This window comes from Amphibalanus amphitrite, unplaced genomic scaffold, assembly GCF_019059575.1.
Source record: "Amphibalanus amphitrite isolate SeventyFive unplaced genomic scaffold, NRLGWU_Aamphi_draft 000138F_arrow, whole genome shotgun sequence".
Lineage (NCBI taxonomy): Eukaryota > Metazoa > Arthropoda > Thecostraca > Balanomorpha > Balanidae > Amphibalanus > Amphibalanus amphitrite.
Window position 1 is genome coordinate 200,415 of NW_024881633.1, and position 21,387 is coordinate 221,801.

The 21,387-nt window shown below is 53.8% G+C and overlaps 1 protein-coding gene across 1 annotated transcript; it reads left to right on the forward strand.

Moving 5' to 3' along the window:
* The first annotated feature begins 714 nt into the window (after positions 1 to 714).
* LOC122382356 (dual specificity tyrosine-phosphorylation-regulated kinase 1B-like) lies at positions 715 to 21,368 on the forward strand. The gene is made up of 9 exons (XM_043367579.1): positions 715 to 929; positions 1,240 to 1,652; positions 11,034 to 11,299; positions 15,121 to 15,297; positions 16,195 to 16,342; positions 16,814 to 17,100; positions 18,237 to 18,383; positions 18,718 to 19,183; positions 20,138 to 21,368. The coding sequence occupies exons 2-9, from the start codon at positions 1,529 to 1,531 to the stop codon at positions 20,752 to 20,754; spliced, it is 2,232 nt and encodes a 743-aa protein (XP_043223514.1). The 5' UTR covers positions 715 to 929; positions 1,240 to 1,528; the 3' UTR covers positions 20,755 to 21,368.
* Positions 21,369 to 21,387: the final 19 nt, after the last annotated feature.

The following is a 21,387-nucleotide window of genomic DNA, read 5'->3' on the forward strand; positions in this document are numbered from 1 at the left end:
TAAATGTGATGTCATCATAAAAAGACTAAAACAAAGAGGGCAACATAATGACAAGTGACTAGCTTCAACATGGGTTTTTATTGATGACAGAAGATTACTTTTTGGTTCTGTTTACCTCATAATTAGCACATTTTCCACAAGCGTAAACTGCATTACACGTAATTGGCTAAAAAGGCCATTAGTGGTGAATGAACCTGACTTGTTTTGTGACAGAATATGCAAAACATTTCAATGAATAAATTGTGTGCCCTTCCACACCCCAATTGTGGGCATTTGACGACCATTTCTTGGAATAATATAGGTGTCCCTTAACACCCCACATTGAGGTGCTAAGGGACGGTGATGAAAAATGATAAAAAATAATATGCAGGTATAAATCTTAAAAACTTTAATGTGGCAGGCATGTAAAGCACCAAATTCCACATAAAATGCTGACAATTTGATGCTTCTATCTCCAACCCTTCTTGAGTTATATAACAAAACACCTCAAAACTGTCCCTTAACACCCCATTTTACGGTACTTGGGCATGGTTCTGTTTGTTAGATGGGTGATACGTCAAAAAGTGTAATTTACCCATGCTTTTTATCAAAGCCCAGCCTGCATCTTTGCTGTTCACGTCTTTTGCGACAATCTTGCGATATTTCACTTTTCTGGAGAAATTCCTTTCTCCTGCGACTTTTGCATCTGGTAGCAATGTGGTAGCACATCATAACGGCAGTTCAGTGGCGTCGCCGGTAGGGTGAGGTGGGGTTACGACGCTGAACTCTTAAATTAGCTGTTTAGCTGTTGTGTTTGGTTGGATTTCTGCATATCCCGCAAAAGATCACAGTCTGGATTTGTGGCATCCAAAGTGAAGCTTATTCGGCGCTATCGCATTGACTGAGCGGTCACTTCGGAAAGGATTTCCGTGGCCCACGTTGACGTTGAGGTGAGTTGAAATATTTGATAAATGAAAGTGAATTGGTGTTTACAAAGTGCTCGTTTTGATACATTACAAGTTTTCATCCATCTTAGTTTTTCCTAATGCATTCATTTTATATCAAAGCATAAATTTTGGATTTGTCGACCGCTACGTGCTCGCTTGGGTTTTCGCAGGTTTTCATGCAACAGGATAGTCTTCTTAGGCCAATTTCTGGGCTGGTTCACGGGCTTTTATCGAATATGAAGCATTTCAATCAATGATTCGTCTCACTTTTGAATGTCTACTCTTAATCTAACAATGATATGATTTTTCTCAGGAAACGTTGCGCCGTGCCTGCTGGAATAATGACCCCGCCAACATCGACTCGCCCGGCGCGGGGGAGGTCACTTTCGTGAACGGCCGGATCGAAAGCCAGCAAGTGAATAATTTGCTATTGCCGGAAGAAAGTGCTGGGGAAGATGAAAGGTGTGAAAGTGGTAATGGTGCTGAGTGTATTAGGAGAGTCGTGTGATTCTCAGTGACCGGCTGCCAAGTGCACTTAGTTTATTTTAGTTTTATCCTAGTATTTTACCCACCTGACAGACACCACAAGTGGCAAGTTTTGCATGGTGTCCTTGAATTCCTTTATTGGTCCAATTCAGGGCATGGACCATGTGCTAGCAGACCATGTATCCTGGGCACCTAAGCAAGATTTTGCCATGCTTTTGATGGAGCGACAACAAAACAAAAGTGAGTACAGCACTTGCATGTGGCAACTGACTGCTGAGCCATTCCTACATGACCATATTGCCTTATTTTTACCAAATGTCAAATAAAATTTAAGCCAGAATTTAAGATGAGATTGGTTACTGAATGGTGCATGAGTTTTTTAGCCAGAAATTTGTTTACACTGCATGATTTATGGGACTAAATAATAAGAGACTCATTGAACTCCTTAGACTTTGATGCACCACTCCAACTGGCCTGTATTGGTTTGTGACTTCTGCTGTCATAATTTGTTTAAAGTAGCCGCCATGTTTGTCCATTGTGAGCTTTGTTTTCTGTCTCTTGTCTTGTCCAATGTGTTCCTCCTAATCAGGCCACTGATTGGAGACTGGAAGATGGTCGTCCCGTGGCCTGACTGCGGCTGGCTCGCCCCGACCTACAGTTCGTGGCCTGCCAGCCCGACCCTGGCCGCGGGCCTCCTCTGCTGGCCGTTCAGCTCCGTTTGACATGCGGCTCAGCACGCCGCCGCTCTGTGAAAGTGGCCGGTGCGCGCGCCAGAGAGCTCACTGCCCGGCCGGCTGTCTCGCCGCTCCTGACCCGGCCGGTGTCGACTCCGGCCGAAAGCTCTCTCCGAGCCGAGCGCCGCGGAATGCGCCGCATGCGATGAAATCGGCGATAGGCGCTGGCCGGAAGAGCGGGTCGCACCGCCGCGTCAGGCTGCCGTGGGAGGCTTTCGTCGATGTCGATTAGGGAGGAGACACTGTTGCAGCAAGGCGAGCATTTGTGGAACCGGTAACGTCTCCCGAACGTTGAAGTAGCGAATTGTTTGGCAGCTGCAAAATCAACCAGCAGGCACTGAACAGCTAGTGGCTGAACAGCCAGTGCCAGCAGCCAGCCGATGGCAGCCAGTGTTCGGGCTGCCTTAGTGAAGCTGAAACAGCGAGATATTGCTGCGATTTGTCGAGGACCTCAGTGCCGCGTCAGTGGTCAAATGTCTGAGCCGTTTGCCTCGGCCAGCCTCAGAGAAGTGCCTGATTACGTAACTGTCGCGCAGTTCCGCTGGTTTCCGGGAAGCGGTTTCCCTTTTGTCGGCCGCCGGCGGCTCTCTGCTCGGCGGAGGCGACTGGGTGTGACCGGCCACCGGCCCCGCCCCGTGCCGGCGTCGGCGCGTGGCGCCTGGCGGCCACTCGCTGGTGAAAGTGCCACCCGCGCTGCCGGCCGACAGGGCTGCGGTCAGTGCGGCGGCTGTCGGGCAGGCGCCGCGGTTGGTTTTCAACAAACCACCGGTGCCTGCGTGTCTGTAGCTATTGCCACTGACCGTCTAAGAGAATGGACTGCCGCCTTTGGACATTTCTCACGCTCTCACATGGGCACAAAGTACCGACTCTCAGCGTTGGTCCGACTCCCCTGATCCGGCTCTGTCGCCAGGCGATGGCCAGGTCCGTCATCCGGTCGACTCGCCGCTGAGTAGTTCCACACTTTGATATCTCGCGGCCGGATCCGCGTGTGGTGTCGGCCAGAGTCCGTCAGCGCGGCGCTCGGACCGGCTGGCGGAGCGCCGCGCCGCCGCGCGGGGCTGTTGACCCGCAGGCACCGGTCGCCGGCCGACGTCACCCGGTGTGCGCCTTATCCGGGCTATCGACCGCGGCGCCTGGACGAGCCAAGGTCGCGGCGCACTGTCGCTGGGACGGCCTGTCCCGTCAGCGATCGGTGGGACGACCTGTCCCGTCAGCAATCGATAGGATGTCCTCTCGTCTCCTGTCCCTTCCTGTCCCGTCAGCGATCGGTAGGATGTCCTGTCCCGTCCTGTCCCATCAGCAACAGATTTGTCCCTTCCTGTCTCGTCAGGATCGCTGCAATGTTCCGTCCCGTCAGTGTCTAGTGTTATTTTCTCTCTCATCACGCCTGAACCCATCGCTCATTGAATTCGGCTCGAATCGGGTTATTTTCATTGGAACACCGCTTCGACCGGGCCTTGATGGGAAGCGCAGTTTGTCATTTACCGCATTGCATGCCGTTGAGTTGTCCTTCCTCCCCATTTATCTCGTGGGTCGTCTGGCTGCGTCATGTGCGCACGATTTCTGGCTTTTAGCTTCAACCTCACGTATAAAAGCAAAGCGGATTGCTGCTTGGGGTGGTGTTCCCGAGACGATTTTTTCTTTTTATGCTGTTTGGATGCTCATTTACTCAGAGTCTGAGGCGTGTTAAACATCCAGCAGATGGCTGCCTGTATTCCGCAGCGCTCCCACCAAAGCCGATTCGTTCGGCGGCCACGCGCTCTCCGTTCCACCCGCGGGCTGTCTGAGCGCGGCGGCTCCGGACGCAGGCACGTGGCGGCGGGGCCGGTGACCCGCGCCGCCGCGCGTGGCTCCGTCGAGTCGACGTCGACGGCCGGTCACTGCTCCTCCCGTCGGCCCGTCGGCGGTGTATTTATAACGCCGCCGCCGCCGGCAATCCGGGTATCTGGGCCGTCTGGTCGGCCGTCCGGCGGCCGGGCACCCACAGGTGCCGCCCCCGCCCCCGCCTCCGCCCAGCCCCCGCCCCCACTGGGCACGCCGTTCCGTTGGTCTGAGGACCTCGATACTGATCGGCTGGCTATCGGTATGAATTCGAAGGGTGGGTCCTCTGAGAAAGCTGAGCCGGTGCAGTTTGCGACACCAGTTTTTGGGCTCGCTCCCCATTGATTGGTGGTATATCACACTTGATCAATCGCTAGCTGCTTAAAATGCTTAAATTTTGGAGGCGCGCTACTGAATGGAAAACAGTTGAATTATCTGTATTCGGCTCGACTAACTAATCTCTGCTGAAAAGTTTCCGAAGAGCGAGCCGTAGACAGTATTTTCAAAATATAACAAAGCTTGCGTTAACTGCAAGGCACACGCATACCAAATTGGATGACATCGTGGACAAACGACCACCATGTAACCGCGCTTTTCCCACGGTGTCCCGCGCCATCTTCTCTAGAACCAGCACACATTTTGCTTCTCCTCACAGTAAAGTATCAATGCTATGTAAAGGGTGCCATTGTCGCATGCATGTCAGCTTGTTGCACCGTCACTCCGTGTGTTTCTCGCTGGTGCTATTACAGTGTAATCTGACACAGGAAATGATACACTGCTGACGTACAACTGTAACCGTTATGCCACTGTCCAATTTTGGCGTCGTACGGGCTCCTCCGTGGGCCCTGCAGGCACAGGCAGTGGTCCTGGTCCGGAATAGGCTGACCCTGCGCCCAGTTGGTATGGTCGAGCGCCGTGCCGTCCTGCCAGCCCCACTCGGCGTCGTTCTGCAGCAGCTGGACGCCGCCCACCCACACCTACTCGGTGCCACTTCTAGCCACCAGGCCATCCACAAACTCCTTATTGGCCACGTGTACTGACGCCAGCCGCGCCCGTCGGTCTATGGCCGGACAGGCGGCGGTGGCGGCGAACCACGAGACGACCACGCCGGCCGGGATCAGGGGCCGTATTCACGTCGACTTCGTAAGTCGATTTTCTTTCGTAAGTATAATTTGGTATTCACGTCGACACTTCTTAAGTTTTTATCAACGGAGTTCACGTGATTAAAAAAATTTACTTAAGAAGTAGGTCAAACTTAAGAAAATTCTTACGAAAATGATCGACGTGAATACGGCCCCAGGTAGCAGTTGTTGGCGTAGCGGCTCCAGCCGGTGGGGCACTCACCGGCCGCCGGACTGGCAGTCGTCAGCTGCTCCGTGAGGTCAATCAGGCGGTTGTCGAGACGCCCCAGAAGGCTGATCAGTGATCATCACTCAGATCAACATTTCCACATATTTACTACCACCGAAAACTGGGCTTTCATTAGGTTTTCTTAGTTCCCAACACTGGAATCACGCTTGGAAACTAAAGCGGGTTCTAGATGAACGACCATCTATACCTCGCAGTTTCTAACCTCAGACACAATGTAAAAGTTGCGCCGACCGCCTTCGTTCCCACGCTAGTACCGCCGATATACATAGAATCACAACTTCCTCACTCTGCTTTCCTAACTGAAGTTTCTTTGCCCTGTCTGGCCGGCCGTTACCGCCCGTTTTCCGCCATTAGGGATGGTAAGTGCGCCGCCCACCGCAGCGTCTGTTGCCGGTCAACTGGCCGCGTCTGTCGGGCTGCTCCTGTCGTACCGCCGACGTCTGACCAGCACTGCCGCAGATGTTTAAACCGGCTGTCTCCCCGGTGAGCCTCTCGGGAACGGTCGTCAACCCGCTAGAGTGTGTGTTGCCGAGCCGGCGGCGGGCGCCGACTCCCCGCAGCCGCCCGGACGGCAATGTTTCTTTGCTGCGGGACGCAGCACGTGCCTGAGGCGGCATCTGGGTCACTGACCCAGATTCGTCCTATTGAGCGTGGCTGAGCGGCGGGCGCGGGCCGGCTGCCCGCCACGCCATCGACTGCTCCCCCCGTCGGCGCCGACACAGCGGCCGACTATTGATCGGCCGGAGCCGGTCCGAGAGAGCCGCCCGGCGCCCCGCCCCGCCCCGCCCCGCCCGCCCCGCCCCGCCCCGCCTCGCCCGGCCCGGCGGGCGGGACCCGTCGACCCCGGCCGCCGCGCCGAGACGGCTGATCCCGAGCACCGGGTCCGGCGAATGACCCGGCCGCAGCGCCGGGGCTGCACTCTGCCGGCTGTTCCCGGGGCGCGGTCGCAGAGAGGTGACGAGGTCTGTTGGATAGGGTTGGGTCGTCGGCCTAGCCTGGTTGTGGACACACCTGATGAAGTTACCATGGCACTGTGTAGACATAGATAGGTCTGCGAGGATCAACTCAGTGAAGTGGTCGGTAGATTTGTGAAGATCCGATAGTCGTTGGAAGGTCTGATTGGCCTGCAACAAGTTGTCAATCCGGCGCTGTGTGCGCTGCAGGCACTCTTGAGCTCTCTTCAAGCGCCCAATCAGAAATAATATTTTTCCTTATTTCCGGACTAGGCAGGCGACTGGGACCAATCGTTGCACCCGAGAGTGCTCCTTTCTGTCCAATGAACGTCATTTCCGACCGTTTTGATCGCTAATCCCATCATATAACACAATTATCCAAACTGCCAGTTGATCCCGGAAGTGTTATGCTCTAAGATGTATTGTCGGATTGTAAAATCCTGGCTTTCGAGACATGCGTCGTTGTCTGAAAACGTTTTATTGGTTTTTAAAATTACTTCGAAACTATGCTTCTTTTTATTTTCCTTTAATGTTACAGTAGCATTTACACCACTTTTTCATGCTCCTGTTGCATGCACCTTTCTATCCTTGCCCTAGTTTTGTACGACCGGGCTGGTGTAGCGGCCTTCAACGTCAGCCTTACCTGTCCGTACGTGCCCGGAGCACTGTCCGTTATTGGCGTGTTTCGTGCAGCGGCGAACCTAGTGACGTCATACCACTGGGTCATGTGCCCGGTGACGTCATACCACAGGTTCAGTGGACGTTCACAGCCAGGGCGGGCCTTGTCGGCACCACCGTGCTTTTCTGGTCGGGCACCTGTCTCTTCTAAAGTCGACATCTCTTTCGGTTCGGCATGACGCCCATGATTGCGGGCAGGGGAATGAGGATGGCCCATCCTGATGGGTCAACTCTGATGGAGAGGAGAGGTGGCGACTAGAGTTGCAAAATTTCCCTACCGCACTACCGGCATGCCGGTAATTTTTCACTACCGCAGGTTTATTCGTGGTAACTGGCATGTCTTGCCGGTAGCATGCCGGTATTTTTGATTTTGTGCAAAAAAAAAATATCAGCAAATGATTCAAACTTTGGACACTAAGAGGCTCTCAAATTGTAGTAACAGCAATATTAGCCACTGCAAGATACATTTTGTGGTAGAAGTTCCATTGCTAAGTGTAGGGGTAACACATGGACCTCAGCATTTCACACAATTCACAGGCTTGGTTATAATTAGAATTGTCAAGAATCTACTGTGGTCTATAAAAGGAAGAATACTCATTCATGTTGCAAAAGCACGATAAACTAGTAAGTCTAATGGTAGGTAATACGTATAGCACAATCAAATAAATCAATGTTCATGACAACATTCCCTAGGGGAAAAGGCAGAATCAAAACACCAAAAAACACAATGTTTGGAAACTGGCCTTGAGTCCTGAGATCATGAGTTGTGGTCTGAGAAACTCTACAAAGAATTTGACACTGAAAATCCAGCTGAAAAGGCAGGTGTTAGGTAGCCTTGAGTCTGACTTTGGTCCCATTATTATTAAATGAAAATGGATTTAAACTGGCATTTTGTCTTATCTTATGCAGGCCAAAATTGACAAAAAGTGGCGCAAACAATTAGACAACCAAGGATTTACTTTTAAGATTCTCTCTCCCCTAATGAATGGATGTAATCTGATGACGTAATATTTATTCATATACCCTTTTGGTTGAATAACTGAAGAGAGATGAATTTCTTTGCAGTGAATTACACTACAATGTTGATTTCATTATAATTTAATATTGTGTTGGGTAATTTTTATCAATATAATAATTCACGAAGCAGTGGCTTGCAGTCGTTTAACATTTTTTTGCAGCGTTTTAATCAGCTGGTTAAAAGCCTCTATTATGGCGCATCTGTTTCGAAATCGATAACCTTGTGTTTGTTCCCGCTTGAGGTTGGAGAGGATGGAAGATATCGTTTTTATACATATTATTTGGTGACTATTCTCAGGACCAGTGAGTTATTAACACATTTTTTACATGATTCGTATCTTATTCACGAACCAGCAAGCCATAGTGGATAGGAAAAAGTAGATGTTGATCTCGCTTCCTCAGTTAGGAAGATGGCCTAATCTGTACTTGTTAATATATGTTTTGACCATCTATATTTTAAACATTTGGCTGGTGCCTGCAACATTTTAGGATAATATGGAAAAGTAGAACAACTGTGAAATGTAAATGTGATTACTGCTCACTGTCCAGTCTTCAAAAACACATTTCATTAATTCTAGTCCTTTTTGTCCTCACCTTTTTGATGAATGTAATAGTTTTTTTTTTTGTAGGCAATACTTCTTTGATTACAGGTGATATTTTAACAGTTATAGACTGGAATTGAGTTTCAAAATTGTGGGTATTTGTGGGGCCAACTCAGCCAAAATCAGCCTGCTGGTATTTGTGGTTGGACAATGGATGGCTGTTGGGTGGGAGGGGTACTGAAACTGCCAAAATGTGGCATCTCTTGCAGGGGTAAGCTAGAATCAAGAATGCAGGTTTTTTTAGTATGCCGGTAATTTGGCGGTTTTTTTGCTTGGGGCGTGGTAGCATGCCGGTGTCCCAGAAAATTTTTGTGGGGCGGGGCGGTGCCGGTAGCAGCCTTTTGGGAAAACTTTGCAACTCTAGTGGCGACGATGGAACGCTGGATAGGACCGCTAACTGGGCTCCGATTGGATCGCCTGTGATCAATGCAGAATGGGCGCCCTCAACCCTGATGTTCTCCTGTTGCTGTCTAGAATGCTAAACACCTCCTCCTTCTTTGAACTGACTGACGCCGTTGATGAGTGACTGACGCGATTCTAACTACTGTATTCGCATGTGAGATGACTGGCAGCCATCTGTCATGACCGATGGCGACGGTGGCCACCTGTCTCCGTCATAATGGACGCCGTCTTCTGCTGACCTAAATCTGACAGACCCTGGCTGGTGCGTCTGTGTACGGACACACACGCGTCTCCGGTCCGCCTTCGCCGCCGGCCAAGGCCGGTCCGTGCCGCGTGCTTCCTCTTGGTGTTTATGTTGGTGAGACAAACCAGTGGGGTGTGATGGTGCTGTCTTCTGGAGAGGCCATTCGTAAGCGTTGGCCCCACCCAGTGTTAGTATATCGATGGCGGAGGAACGGACCGAGTGGCTCGCGGTCCATGTGACCCGCTGCTGGTGCTAGTTCAGCGGCGAGTGACGTGTTGAGGCGATACGGGAGTGGCACGGTAGTGAGAAGAGTGCCCGTTAACAGCGGTGTCGGTGAGACGGTGTTTTCGTCGCTTACCTTCTGTGGAGAGAAACTCCCCTCGGGCTGCTGTCTTCAATCGTTCCAGATTATCAACTTTGTGTGCTGACCAGTGCACATTGATCATTGAGCAGTAATTGGTGCCCGGTAATCAGTGATCAATTGTCACTCACTGGCACCTAGCGAGCGTCCAGCGCCGACCGACCAACTTCACTCCAAAGCGGGCAAACCTCCCCCGGGACCGCCCACGCTCGCCCGATCGTCCGATGGTGGGGCGCTGGTCAGACGGCCAGCCAGATCCATCGATTGAGCTGCGGCGCGGGCCGGGGCGGCGCCTGACGGGGCTGTCGAACCGACTGCATACTGCATGCCCGCCTGCGGACCGCTGAGTCCCGGCGGCGCCGGCGGCCGGCGGGGCGTCTGGACGGTGCGCCATGGTAACTGGACCGAACCGGCGGCCGTTACGGGCGATGGTATGTCGCCGTGTGTATGTTGCGGGTGTAGTTGGGGACAGGGGCGGGTGCTGGAATGTCTGAGTGATTCATTGAGATGAGTTGGGCACATTGCGATTAATTGCCGGGCGGGCGTATTGCAGTACCCCCAGTTTCGGCTCTTTGCCGCTGTTAGGTTCACAGTTTTGATTTATGGTCGTCGATTGACCCACGCCGCTAACTCGCTCAATTGACCACGATTCATCGGTCTGAAAACTGAATCACCAGTGGCGCCTCTTGTTCGTGATTCAGCGTATGATATCACAGTTGGCCCGCAGTCAGCAATGGGTGTGAGGACTGGCAAATGCCATTCATTCCGTACGTTGGTTTATGACTGGAGTTCAGACTCGAACTCAGACGCCGAGTCGTCACTAGGTTCTGGCCAGACGCGCAGTGGACTCTGGACTTTAGTGGCTATAAACAAACTGAAACGCTTCATTTCAACCATTTGTCGGGTACATTTCCATCATGAGATACGACGAGTTGAAGCGCCACCCAGTTTCCAATCGCGATAGGCATTCATATGACAATTACTGACGATGCTCGTAAAGCAATGAGTGAGCTAATAATTGTTTTGCTGCTTGCGACAGTGACCCTTGTTTCATCTTTCCTTGCATTGTGGGCTGCTGAAGCTGGATGTCAGGTTAGGCCTTGGATGTCCGCCCGATTCTGCCTTCTGAAGATGTGCGTGTTCTGCTCGCTCATCGGAACTCTCACGTCTGGATAACATGTGGAACATTTCAGTGTCGTGTGCGTTGTGCGTGGCGCGTCTGATGTAATTCATTTGGCAGATGTCGCTGTCAGTGTGTCCCTCCCCTGTGATATATAGGTCAGTCCTGCCCTGTATGTATGACCGCCTCCTGTTCCAATGTAGGCCAGTGTATCCCCGCCACCGTGTCAAGGCCGTCTATGTTGTTGTTGGCGGATGCAGGTCGTCCCCAGCTCGATCGGTCGCTCCGCCCTGACACCGGACCCGTCTGTGTTCCCAGGAGAGGCGGCCAAGCCGCGCGCCGGCCCCCTGTACGCCCGGTCGGCGGGCGGCGGTGGCGGGGGCGGTGGCGGCGCGGCGGCCGACCAGCCGGCGGCGCTAACCGACCGGCCTCCCTCGGACTCTGTGACCGAGGTGGGCGGATCCAGCGGGCCCGACCTGCTCACCATGCAGGCGCGCATCCCGTACCAGTTCAGAGAGCCGGCCCAGGCGCCGCTGCGCAAACTCAGCGTCGACCTCATCAAGACGTACAAACATATTAATGAGGTGAGTTGACGCCGGACGCTGCGGGAGGGAAGTCGCCGCGCGGCCGACACGCCGTCATTGCTGGTAGGCTGAAGGCTGAATGGAAACTAGACTGGCAAAACATGTCGGTTGTGGTGTGTGAGGTAGGTTCGGGTGGGGCCGCGCCCGGTTGTTAGCAGATGACTACGTGTGGTAACCTGAGCGGCTTTTGAGGCCCAGTGAAATGAAGTGGGAAGAAGACAACAGCAAGGTGTGCTCAGGGCGTATCTGTGGGGCTGTCATCCATCTTGAACTCCGGGGTGCATCTAGTGACGGCTTCTTCTGATCTGCCCTTTGATCGATTGAGCTTGAGCACATGTCGATGTTTCTTTTAGATGTGCCTGTTGAAACAGAGTCGAGCTACATATGTTTCTGATCGTGATTTGCCTGAGGCTGATCATCAACCGGTCCGCTCTACCAATGCCTGAGTCGGTGTCAAATTACCACCCCTGTTGGCAGGTGTCCGTTGCCCCGCCCTCCGTCACCGTGCCGCCACCTCCCTGCTGTCAGTTCCCGCCCTGTCTCTCCTACTCCCTCCCAGGCTGAGAGGAAGCCCCGAGACCTGAGTCGGACCCTCCCTGATGGCTGACGACTGCCTGCATCCGGCCGCCCGGGGGCAACAGCCGCTCCTCGGCCGGTGGGGCGGGGGCGGCCGCCAGCCCGCCCGCCAGCCGGCCGGCCGCTCGTCCACCGACGCCGCGCACACCTCCGGTCGGCGGCCGCGCGCACCTGTCCTCTCGGACGAGTCCACTGCGCCGCCGCCGAGGGGAGGCACCACGCCGCCGTGACGTCAGCGGCGCGCCGTCAGCTGTTGCGGGCGCCGCCCGGCCGGCCGGCCGCCGCTCGCTCGGGCCGGTCCCGGATCGAACACGCCGTCCCGTTGGAGGCCGCTGGCCGGCGGCCGCCGCCGTCTTCGTTGAACGGCGCGGCGGCCGGCGGCGGCTCTGCGGAGCGCCTTTGTGGGGCCGGGCCCGCCGCCAAGGCCGTCAGCCGGCGCCACCAGCTGACGGCACGTCATCAGTGACGTCGATAACGGCCGGCGGCGACTGCGTGTCGCGCACGGAGGGACGACTGTGACGTCACCGAGGGTCAGCGGTCACTGACCTGTCCTGACACGGTGTAACGACCCTGAGGGCTGACTCCTGTCACTACCTGCGTCGGATGGCGGTTCGCGGGTCGGAAGCGTTCTTGGAAATGTCACAGAGTCCTCTAATTCATCGAACTGACATTCTCTGGCTCTGGCTGGCTGCCTGTATTGACTGAACGAGCTTCTAAGCTCATCGGCCGCGACTCAGGCCTCGCGGTCTGTCTCAGCTGCTGGAATAGCTCGCTGTTCATCTTCTGAGCAACTTGCAAGTATGGTTAATGTTTGTAACAAGATCTAAGGACGGTAGGGGAAAGTTCCTGAACTAAGAAAGTGTCCCCACTTCGTACCTCACCTCTTCACAGCAATATGTTGGATCAGAACTTGCCATATTTTGTTTTGTTTTTGAAACAGTGTCAGCATGGCATGCCTGTTATAGTTGGATCATTGAATTGTGCTAGCAGTCATTTCTTTCTTACACCTGTTGAACCATCTTTATCGCCACTTTGATTTTATCGCTGTTCCTCCTACAAGGCTATCAAAAATACTCGACCAACTAAGCCTAGCTTTGTATTTTGTGTTTCTTCCACTTCGATTAATGCAATGTAAGGTGAGCGTCCATCTCATCAACTCATCAAGCACATTAATTGCATCAAGGATTTGCTGTCCTCTGCTTTAATTTGTGTAGGCCGACCTATGCGTCTGAGCTAACCGTGCCGGCCGGTTCACTGCAAACCATCTCACTTCAGGAAGCTTCGCAGTAGCATCGCTGACTTGCTGATTTACGTAGAAATATCGCCAGCTTGACGATTTTCCCCGGCACACCTGGCCGAATCTGCCGCCTTCCTTTTCCGATGACGTCATGTCTGTCGGTATGACGTCAGTTGACGTTATTTCTGGTGTATGGCGTCATACTGTCCTCGCTGACGTCATGACTCCGACGTGTGTGACGTCAGACCTGCCAGGAACCGGCCGCGGCCGAGTGCGTTTGTCCGACGCGGTGCGGTCCGGCCGGTTGGTGTCTGCCGCTGCTCTAGGAGCGCCCGCCGCCCCTGCTCGCCGCGCCTGCCGGCCGGCGCGCCGGCCGGCAGGCCGACGCTCGGCCGCCGCGGCGGCCGACGCTCGCCGCTGGCCAGTCGCCAGACGGGAAAGGTGGGGCGCGCCTGGAGACGCGTGCTGGCGCGGCGGCCGTCACGGCATGTGTGGGCGTCAGAACCGGACTGGTGACGACGGGAAAAACTGACCGCCGCCGCCGCCGCCGCTGGACAGCTCCGGATGGGCGGCGAGCGCAGAGACACGCCACTGTCAATGGGACATGAGTCTGTAGTGTGAGAGAACAGTTGCAGAGCTAAATGAAAGGGAATGGCAGAGCGATGTCGACTCGGAGCCCTTCAGCGATCTGCTGGGAAGCTGTGGCGCCTGGACTGGAAGTGGGATGGGTGGCTCTAATGACATAGGGCTCAATGTTTTTCGTTTAGATGCCAGGAGGGCGTCGCTAAGGTGACTAAACCTCATCATTCTCTGAATCACCAACGAGATGTTGACTCATCGCTGGCCTCAATTGAGCCCGCCCACCTGATCACTTATGTCACGGGGGAGACGAATCGAGTGTATCCGCCATCCCGACACCGTTACCCAATGACCTGTCATAATGGACGGCGATCGCTCGGCGCTGGGCTCACGGTGCACAGGGCGGGATCGCGTGCGTGCAGTGCCGGCGCCGTGTGTCTGCAGGGCGGCTCACGGCCGGCCTTGGTCGGGTTCTCTGTTACCGCCCGGTCGCCCCTTTTTGCACGCCGGTCGGGTCTTTGTGAGGCGGCGGCTCGTCCAAGCGGCTCACCTGTGCAGATGGTCGCTCTTTGTGACCTCCTTTGTGTGTGCTTGTGGTGTGATGGAGGAGATATGACAGTCGGAACGGGATTTGACAGCCTGAGGACGGGATGTGACAGTCCAGGACAGGATGTGACTGTTGAACTGTTAGCTGCACGATACACAGTTTGCAGGGCAGGATATAACCTTGAACCGCTGGCGTTTGTCGGACGAAATATGGCAGCTGGTTGACCCTCTGATTACACTGTCCCCAGGGTGGAATATGACAGTTGACTTGTGCTTTTTGCAGTCTGAGTGACAAGCTATGACAGTTGACCTATCGCTTATGCAGTCTGCAGGGCGAATTATGACAGTTGACCTATCGTTTATGTGGTCAGCTGGAAAGAATATTACAGTTGATCCGTTCGGGTCTGCTGGACGAGGTTTGACATTTGATATCCTGTCCAGTCCGTTCATTCGTATAGTGCTGGTAACTCGGCCATTTGGCGCTGATGATTGTATGTAATTATACGACGCTTTGGTTATGTGATGTGTTTGCATGTGCGCTTGATCTTCAGTATACAGCTAATGCCTTTGTTCTTTGATGATGTCATTTAATTCTAGAAGCTTTATCCGCTCGCTACAATCGGTATATCCTCAGCTTTCAGAAATGTAGTGAAAGGAGATTGTTTATCGATGTATGTGAGATATGTCTGATTCATGTGAGTTTATGTGCATTGATTTACATGTGCATGTAACCTTGTTGGGCCCATGTGGCCTGTTGTTGCATGGAAATATATGTTATGTTATGTTATGTAGTCCTAAAAGAGTCGCCAGTTATGCTTCATCGTATTTCATCCATAAAAATCCCATATGTTATAATGTCATGCATTGTCTGCACTGCCGTCAGGTCTACTACGCCAAGAGGAGGCGCCAGCAGAACCAGCGCGAGGAAGGCAAGAAGGAGCGCAAGATCTACAACGACGGCTTCGACGACGACAACCACGACTACGTCATCAAAAACGGCGAGAAGTTCCAGGACCGCTACGAGATTGACTCGCTCATCGGCAAAGGTTCCTTCGGCCAGGTATGGAGGCATAACGTGCTCTTAGATGGGAAGATTGAAGCAGTGTGACTTATGGTCACAAAGGGACTGTTCGGTGGATGTGTGTTTGATGAAGTGGCCTTTTCCCGAGGTTATTGTGCCTTTGTTTTAATTATGGGGACCGGAGGATATGGACGCCAAGCGTAGTTCCGTGTATTGTTTTCGTCCGTCAGTGCCAAAATGTAGCGCGTGCAAAGTTCTAGCCGCACATCGAAAACCATTTTCATCAAGGTCAAACTTCAAGGTCAAATTCAAGGTCAAAGGACGGGGAACTTTAAAAATGCTACGTCACCAGCGACTTTTCCAGCGACGAGCACCGATTTTAGCCAAAACCTCGTCCAAGGTCAATTGGACCATGAGGATCACGAAAATCGAACCCATTCACCCCTGAACCGTGACCTTCAAGGTCAAATTCAAGGTTAAAGGACGGGGAACTGAAAAAAGCCACTAAATTCGAGGAATCACGGTGTCTGTGAATTCATTGAATTGACTACCAGTCCTAACGGGACTTGTTGCATGGCCGGACATGCATTGTTTTGTTTTTGTCTCAGTGATTCAGAGTAAGTTTGTCGGTGTTTGTGAATACTCAATCGAGCAGAAACAATACAATGGTCGTTCAACCGACGTGTAGTTCAACCCCATATAGGGTACGAGTACCTCAACCCCAAACCCTCCCCACCTTACCCCACCCAGTCCATAGTCCAGCGACCCCATGCAGCACAGATTACGGAGTCCCCTGAGCTTTGCCCACAATTCCCTCCCACCTTACCTGTAATGTGACCCTAACCCACTCTGATAACCCCAACTATATCTTACTATCACAGAGGTGTAGGCGTGAAGCCCGTCTTTCTCTCACCGTTTCCCTCCTTCCGCCGCCAGGTGGTGAAAGCCTACGACCACGAGGAGCAGTGTCACGTCGCCATCAAGATCATCAAGAACAAAAAGTGTTTCCTGGACCAGGCGCAGATCGAGGTCCGGCTGCTGGAGATGATGAACCGGGCAGATGCAGAGAATCAGTACTACATAGGTAAGGGCTAGTCGCATAGGCAGAATCAGTAGGTAAGGGTTAGTCACATAGGCAGAATCAGTACTACATAGGTAAGGGCTAGTCGCTTAGGCAGAATCAGTACTTCACAGGACGTAAGGGCCAGTTACCTCGGCAGAACCGTTTGATGTTTTTGTTGATGAGTGGCTCGGTGATCTGGACAGTGAGAACTGAGACTAAGATTCAATGTGTCTTCTCTGATTCGTTTAAATTGTTTTATTAGGTAATACACGCAACAGAAGACTGTGCAAGATAACAGTTTATGAGTTGCAGTTCCTACTGTTTACTTTTGTTTCAAACAGGATACGATAACCGAGCAGTTGTCTCAAATTCCCGCACAACTGACCCCTCCCCATGTCATGCTCACATAGTGCGACTTCATACCACCCCTGCTCCTCACCCCCGCATGCGTCTTGTCTGCAGTGCGACTGACGTCTCCCTACGCGCCCACAGTGCGACTGCGGCGTCACTTCGTCTGGCGCAGCCACCTCTGCCTGGTGTTCGAGCTGCTGTCCTACAACCTGTACGACCTGCTGCGAAACACCAACTTCCGAGGCGTGTCGCTCAACCTTACGCGCAAGTTCGCGCAGCAGCTCTGCCGGGCGCTGCTCTTCCTAGGCACACCAGAGCTCAACATCATCCACTGCGACTTAAAGCCGGAGAATATCCTGCTCTGCAATCCCAAACGGTCGGCTATCAAGATCGTCGACTTTGGGAGCTCGTGTCAGCTGAACCAGCGGGTGAGTGAAGCGGTGGGAGACTTGGGACGCTGTAGGATAGTCTCAGCGGCCAGGTCTTCTGTGGTGCATAGAGAGTTTGAAGCTCCAATCGCATTAGTTGAGCAAACGCGATTGAGCTATCCACTCTGGAAGCCCTGTGTAGATGCTATAGATAGCTGTTACTTGTTAGTGTAATGTAGTAAGCGCTGTTTTTATCGATGAATTAATGATATTGAATTACTGGCAGGTATTGCTCAAAACATTCTCTCTGAATGTTTTAATTGACGTCATCAGCTTTATTTAGCAGTCTACCTCGGTGCAACTTAGGCCATTTTAGTCGTGTTGATTATGGTTGACTTTCAGTACCCTTGCGCGCTATCATCTGAGTGTATTTTCGTACCCGATCAATAATGACAAATATCTGTTCATAACTATGCACGTCAGTCCATATTCAGTCGACCTGAATCTTTGATATGCGGTCTTTTCTGGTCCCTGTGTTGTGTCGCATGCAGCGCTCACGGAATTATTTATACGATTGATCGCAATCTTTCGGTGGCCGCATTTAGCTCAGTGTGCCTGCTCGTCTGTGACGCATTGGACTCTTATAGTGTGATGACGTCTCCGCTTGGGTAGAACCTTACGGCGTAAACATATTGCACTGGTAGCTGATATTGTGCGTCAGCTCCTTAGCTTTTATATCTATCTAGTCCCGGCTCTCTTGTACTGACTGCACCCTTGCTCTTCCCCAGACTTAGCAGCTGTGCATCCAGTCTTATATATTGACAGCAGCTCTCATTCACTGTTAAAGATTTGCCTGCACATCCAATCTCTTTCCACCTGTACTGACCGCTCCCCTGTTGTTCCCCAGATGTACCAGTGCATCCAGTCGCGATACTGACCGCTCCCTGTTGTTTTCCAGATGTACCAGTACATCCAGTCTTGGTTCTACCGGTACTGACCGCTCCCCTGTTGTTCCCCAGATGTACCAGTACATCCAGTCGCGATACTGACCACTCCTTTGATGTTTTCCAGATGTACCAGTACATCCAGTCACGGTTCTACCTGTACTAATAAATCTGCTGCTGTTTTCCAGCTGTACTAACTAGTACATTCAGTCACGGATCTACCTGTACTGATAAATCCCTGCTGTTTTCCAGATGTACCAGTACATCCAGTCGCGGTTCTACCGGTCTCCAGAGGTCCTGCTCGGCATCCCGTACGACCTGGCCATCGACATGTGGTCGCTGGGCTGTATCCTGGTCGAGATGCACACCGGCGAGTCGCTCTTCAGCGGGACCAACGAGGTGAGGACGGGTGGTTGTAGAAATGGGCATCGCTGGTGTTTGAACAAGTTTACAGGTGACGTAACGTCAAACGCGTCAATTTAGACAACATTGTGGGCTAGTTATCGAAGTTAATGTTGAAATATGTTATGTTTGGAAGTGTGTTCATCGTGAATTCACTATAGGCTATTTTATCCCTGGACCATTCATGGGCCTGGCCGTTCGGGAATAAAGACTGGTAACCATATGGCGTGCTCTCACGACCTGCATTAGTCTGCAAGTGTGCGGGTGTGTTGCGTTACTGATAGCTAATACCCACCGTTTTAACTGACCGCTCCTCCCTTCCTTCTGCCAGGTGGACCAGATGAACAAGATTGTCGAGGTGCTGGGGATGCCGCCCAAGGCCATGCTGGACATGGCACCCAAGGCGCGCAAGTACTTCGACAAGCTGCCCGACGGCAGTTACGTGCTGAAGAAGACAGGCTCGGGCAACTACCGTGCGCCGGGCACCCGCAAACTGCACGACATCCTGGGCGTGGAGACCGGCGGGCCGGGCGAGCGCCGACTGGGAGAGGTCGGCCACGGCGCCGCCGACTACCTCAAGTTCAAGGACCTCATCCTTAAGATGCTGGACTACGACCCGAAGACGCGCATCACGCCGTACTACGCGCAGCAGCATAACTTCTTCAAGAGGACGAGTGACGGTAGTACGAACACGGTGGGCGGCGCGTCCAACCCGGGCGGCTCGTGTGGCACCAGTCCGGCTCTGGAGAATGGCACCGCTGCAGGACCGACCCGCGCCTCAGCGGCCGTCGTCTCAGGTGGGTCACCTGAAATGTATCCGAGGAGAGACCTTAGGTGGACGGGCCGCCATGGCTACAGTGTCTTATGAGGAAGGTTATTGCTAAATTAATGTAGTGCACTTGACCTAGTTCCCAGAAATATTACTAGGCTAGGTTTCCAGCATTCGGAACAAACTGCTATTCATTACAACTGCAGACGGTAGATGTTGCTTCGAGAAGAGGAAGAATGTTTTGGTCTTTTCGCGGAACAGTAGCTGTTGCGCCACTTATACCGTGCTTTGCTCTTGCTTGCTTATAATATGAGCCGCAATATCGGATAATGTATAATGCTACAGCCGGGTTTTATTTCGGTTTATTTTGGCCTCGAAGAAGCCGTCTAATGGATTACTGGCGCGCTCCAGCCCACTCTCATCCAAATAATCGCCGAATGTCGGTCAAAACACTGACAGGCGTCAGACTGCGGCCGGCAGTCTCATTCGCTAATGGATTTTGTAGGAACTCTGAGAGTAAAGAATCGGCGGTATTTTTCGATTTTTTTCTGGCTTTTATTGCTCGGAATTGTGATCTGTTGACTACCTTGAGATTGAAATATAGGGGTGGATCTAACGCGTACAATTTCACAGGTTATGCAGTTCAGCTCTGTATGTTCTGTATTAAGGTGGCCGTTCACTGGTTAGGCGCGTATTCAGCGCGCAATCGTTCAGAGCCTAGCGCGCGCTGAAAACTTCAATTATTTCAACTCGTCAGCGCGTAATTCGGCGCCGACCAGCCGACGAATAATCAGCTGACTGCGCTTCATCACGCGTTTGGCGCTGAACCGCAGTCGGCGCGCAGCCCATAGACTCCAATGTTAAATTCATCGCGTAAAGATGCCCGCCTAACCAGTGGACGGCCACCTTTAGTCGTAGAATAGCTGTGTTCATTGGAATGACGGTGCCTTACTGACAGCCCTTCTTTCTACATCTGCCGCAGGCTACCCGAGCTCCCGGCTTCGCGGTGACCACGGAGGCGGCCACCAGCACCCCCACGCGGCGCTGCTGCAGGCCGGGTTCGCCGGGCCGCCTGTCTCCGGGATGGAGTGCGAGTCGCCGCTGGTGTACCGGCCCGGGGTGGCCTCCGGTGCGCCGCCCGCCTGGCCGGCCGCCGAGCCGGACCCGCTGCTGGCCGGCTTCGGGCGGCTGCCGACCGCCGCGCCGCCACCGCCGCCGGCCGCCTACCGCGCGCACCACGGCCATCATGCGCACCAGCACCCGGCGCACCGGCTGCGCGCGCTGGAGCCGGCGCCGCTGTCCGTGTGCCGCTCGCCGGACCCGCTGTACGTGAACACGGCGCCGCCGCCGGCCGACGGCGCGCCGCTCAACATGCAGCTGTCGGGCTACCAGTCGCACCAGCTGCTGCCGGGCCACGGGCCGCTGCCGCCGCACCAGGCGCCGCCGCCCTCCTCCGCCACCGCCCAGTACGTCAACACCGGCTTCCTGCTGGGCTCTGGGAGCCTGGCGGCGCCGGCAGTCAGCGGCGCCGAGCCCTCCTCCGACGGCAGCCCCATGCTGGGAGTGTGCGTCCAGCCCAGCCCGCTGGCCAGCCACTGATAGTGAGCGCCGGCGTGCGGCGCCTCCGATGGCCCGCCGCCGGCCGCTCCGCCCCCGCCGGCCGCTCGCACCATGTCCATACTGTACACACCTGCCTCGATCTCATCATCACCCCGGGGGGAGTGGGCGGAGGCGCCGCCGCCCAGCCTGCGCCCGCCGCCGCCGCCGCCGCGAGTTGCCCGATAGTTGTGATACAAGTGTCTCGCTGATTGTCACTGCCCGTCTGGCCGGCGGCGCCGCGGCCGCCGGCCGGCAGCTGCAGGGATGACCCGAAGGCGGGCGGTGCCGGAACTGGAGAGTGAGCCAGCGGCGACGGCTAGCTACTCATGTTTCAGTTCCTAGAGGTCTCTGCCACGCCGCGCCGCGCCGCCGTGTGTGTTGTTTTATCTGGGCGCCCGCCGCTGACGGGTTTTATTGTGAGGTGTACCGGCGCGTTTTACCGTGTGTCGACCGTCACTGATCCCGCCCCGTCTTCGCCCGCCGAAGACCCGAGGGACCGGCCAACACTGACCGCAATTTTGTTATACAATCACGTGATCAAGCGAAACAGTTAATTGTACATACTTCGGAATACAAGGCATGAACTGCTTGCAGTGCCGGCATGTGATGGCTGAGCTCGGCTGTTTTGGAGTT

Excerpts from the sequence above, each read along its gene's own strand:
- LOC122382356 (XM_043367579.1), top strand. The coding sequence starts at position 1,529 with ATGGTGTCCTTGAATTCCTTTATTGGTCCAATTCAGGGCATGGACCAT. Across the intron at positions 16,343-16,813 it reads AGAGAATCAGTACTACATAG|TGCGACTGCGGCGTCACTTC; the intron begins GTAAGGGCTAGT and ends ACGCGCCCACAG. Across the intron at positions 19,184-20,137 it reads CTCAGCGGCCGTCGTCTCAG|GCTACCCGAGCTCCCGGCTT; the intron begins GTGGGTCACCTG and ends CATCTGCCGCAG.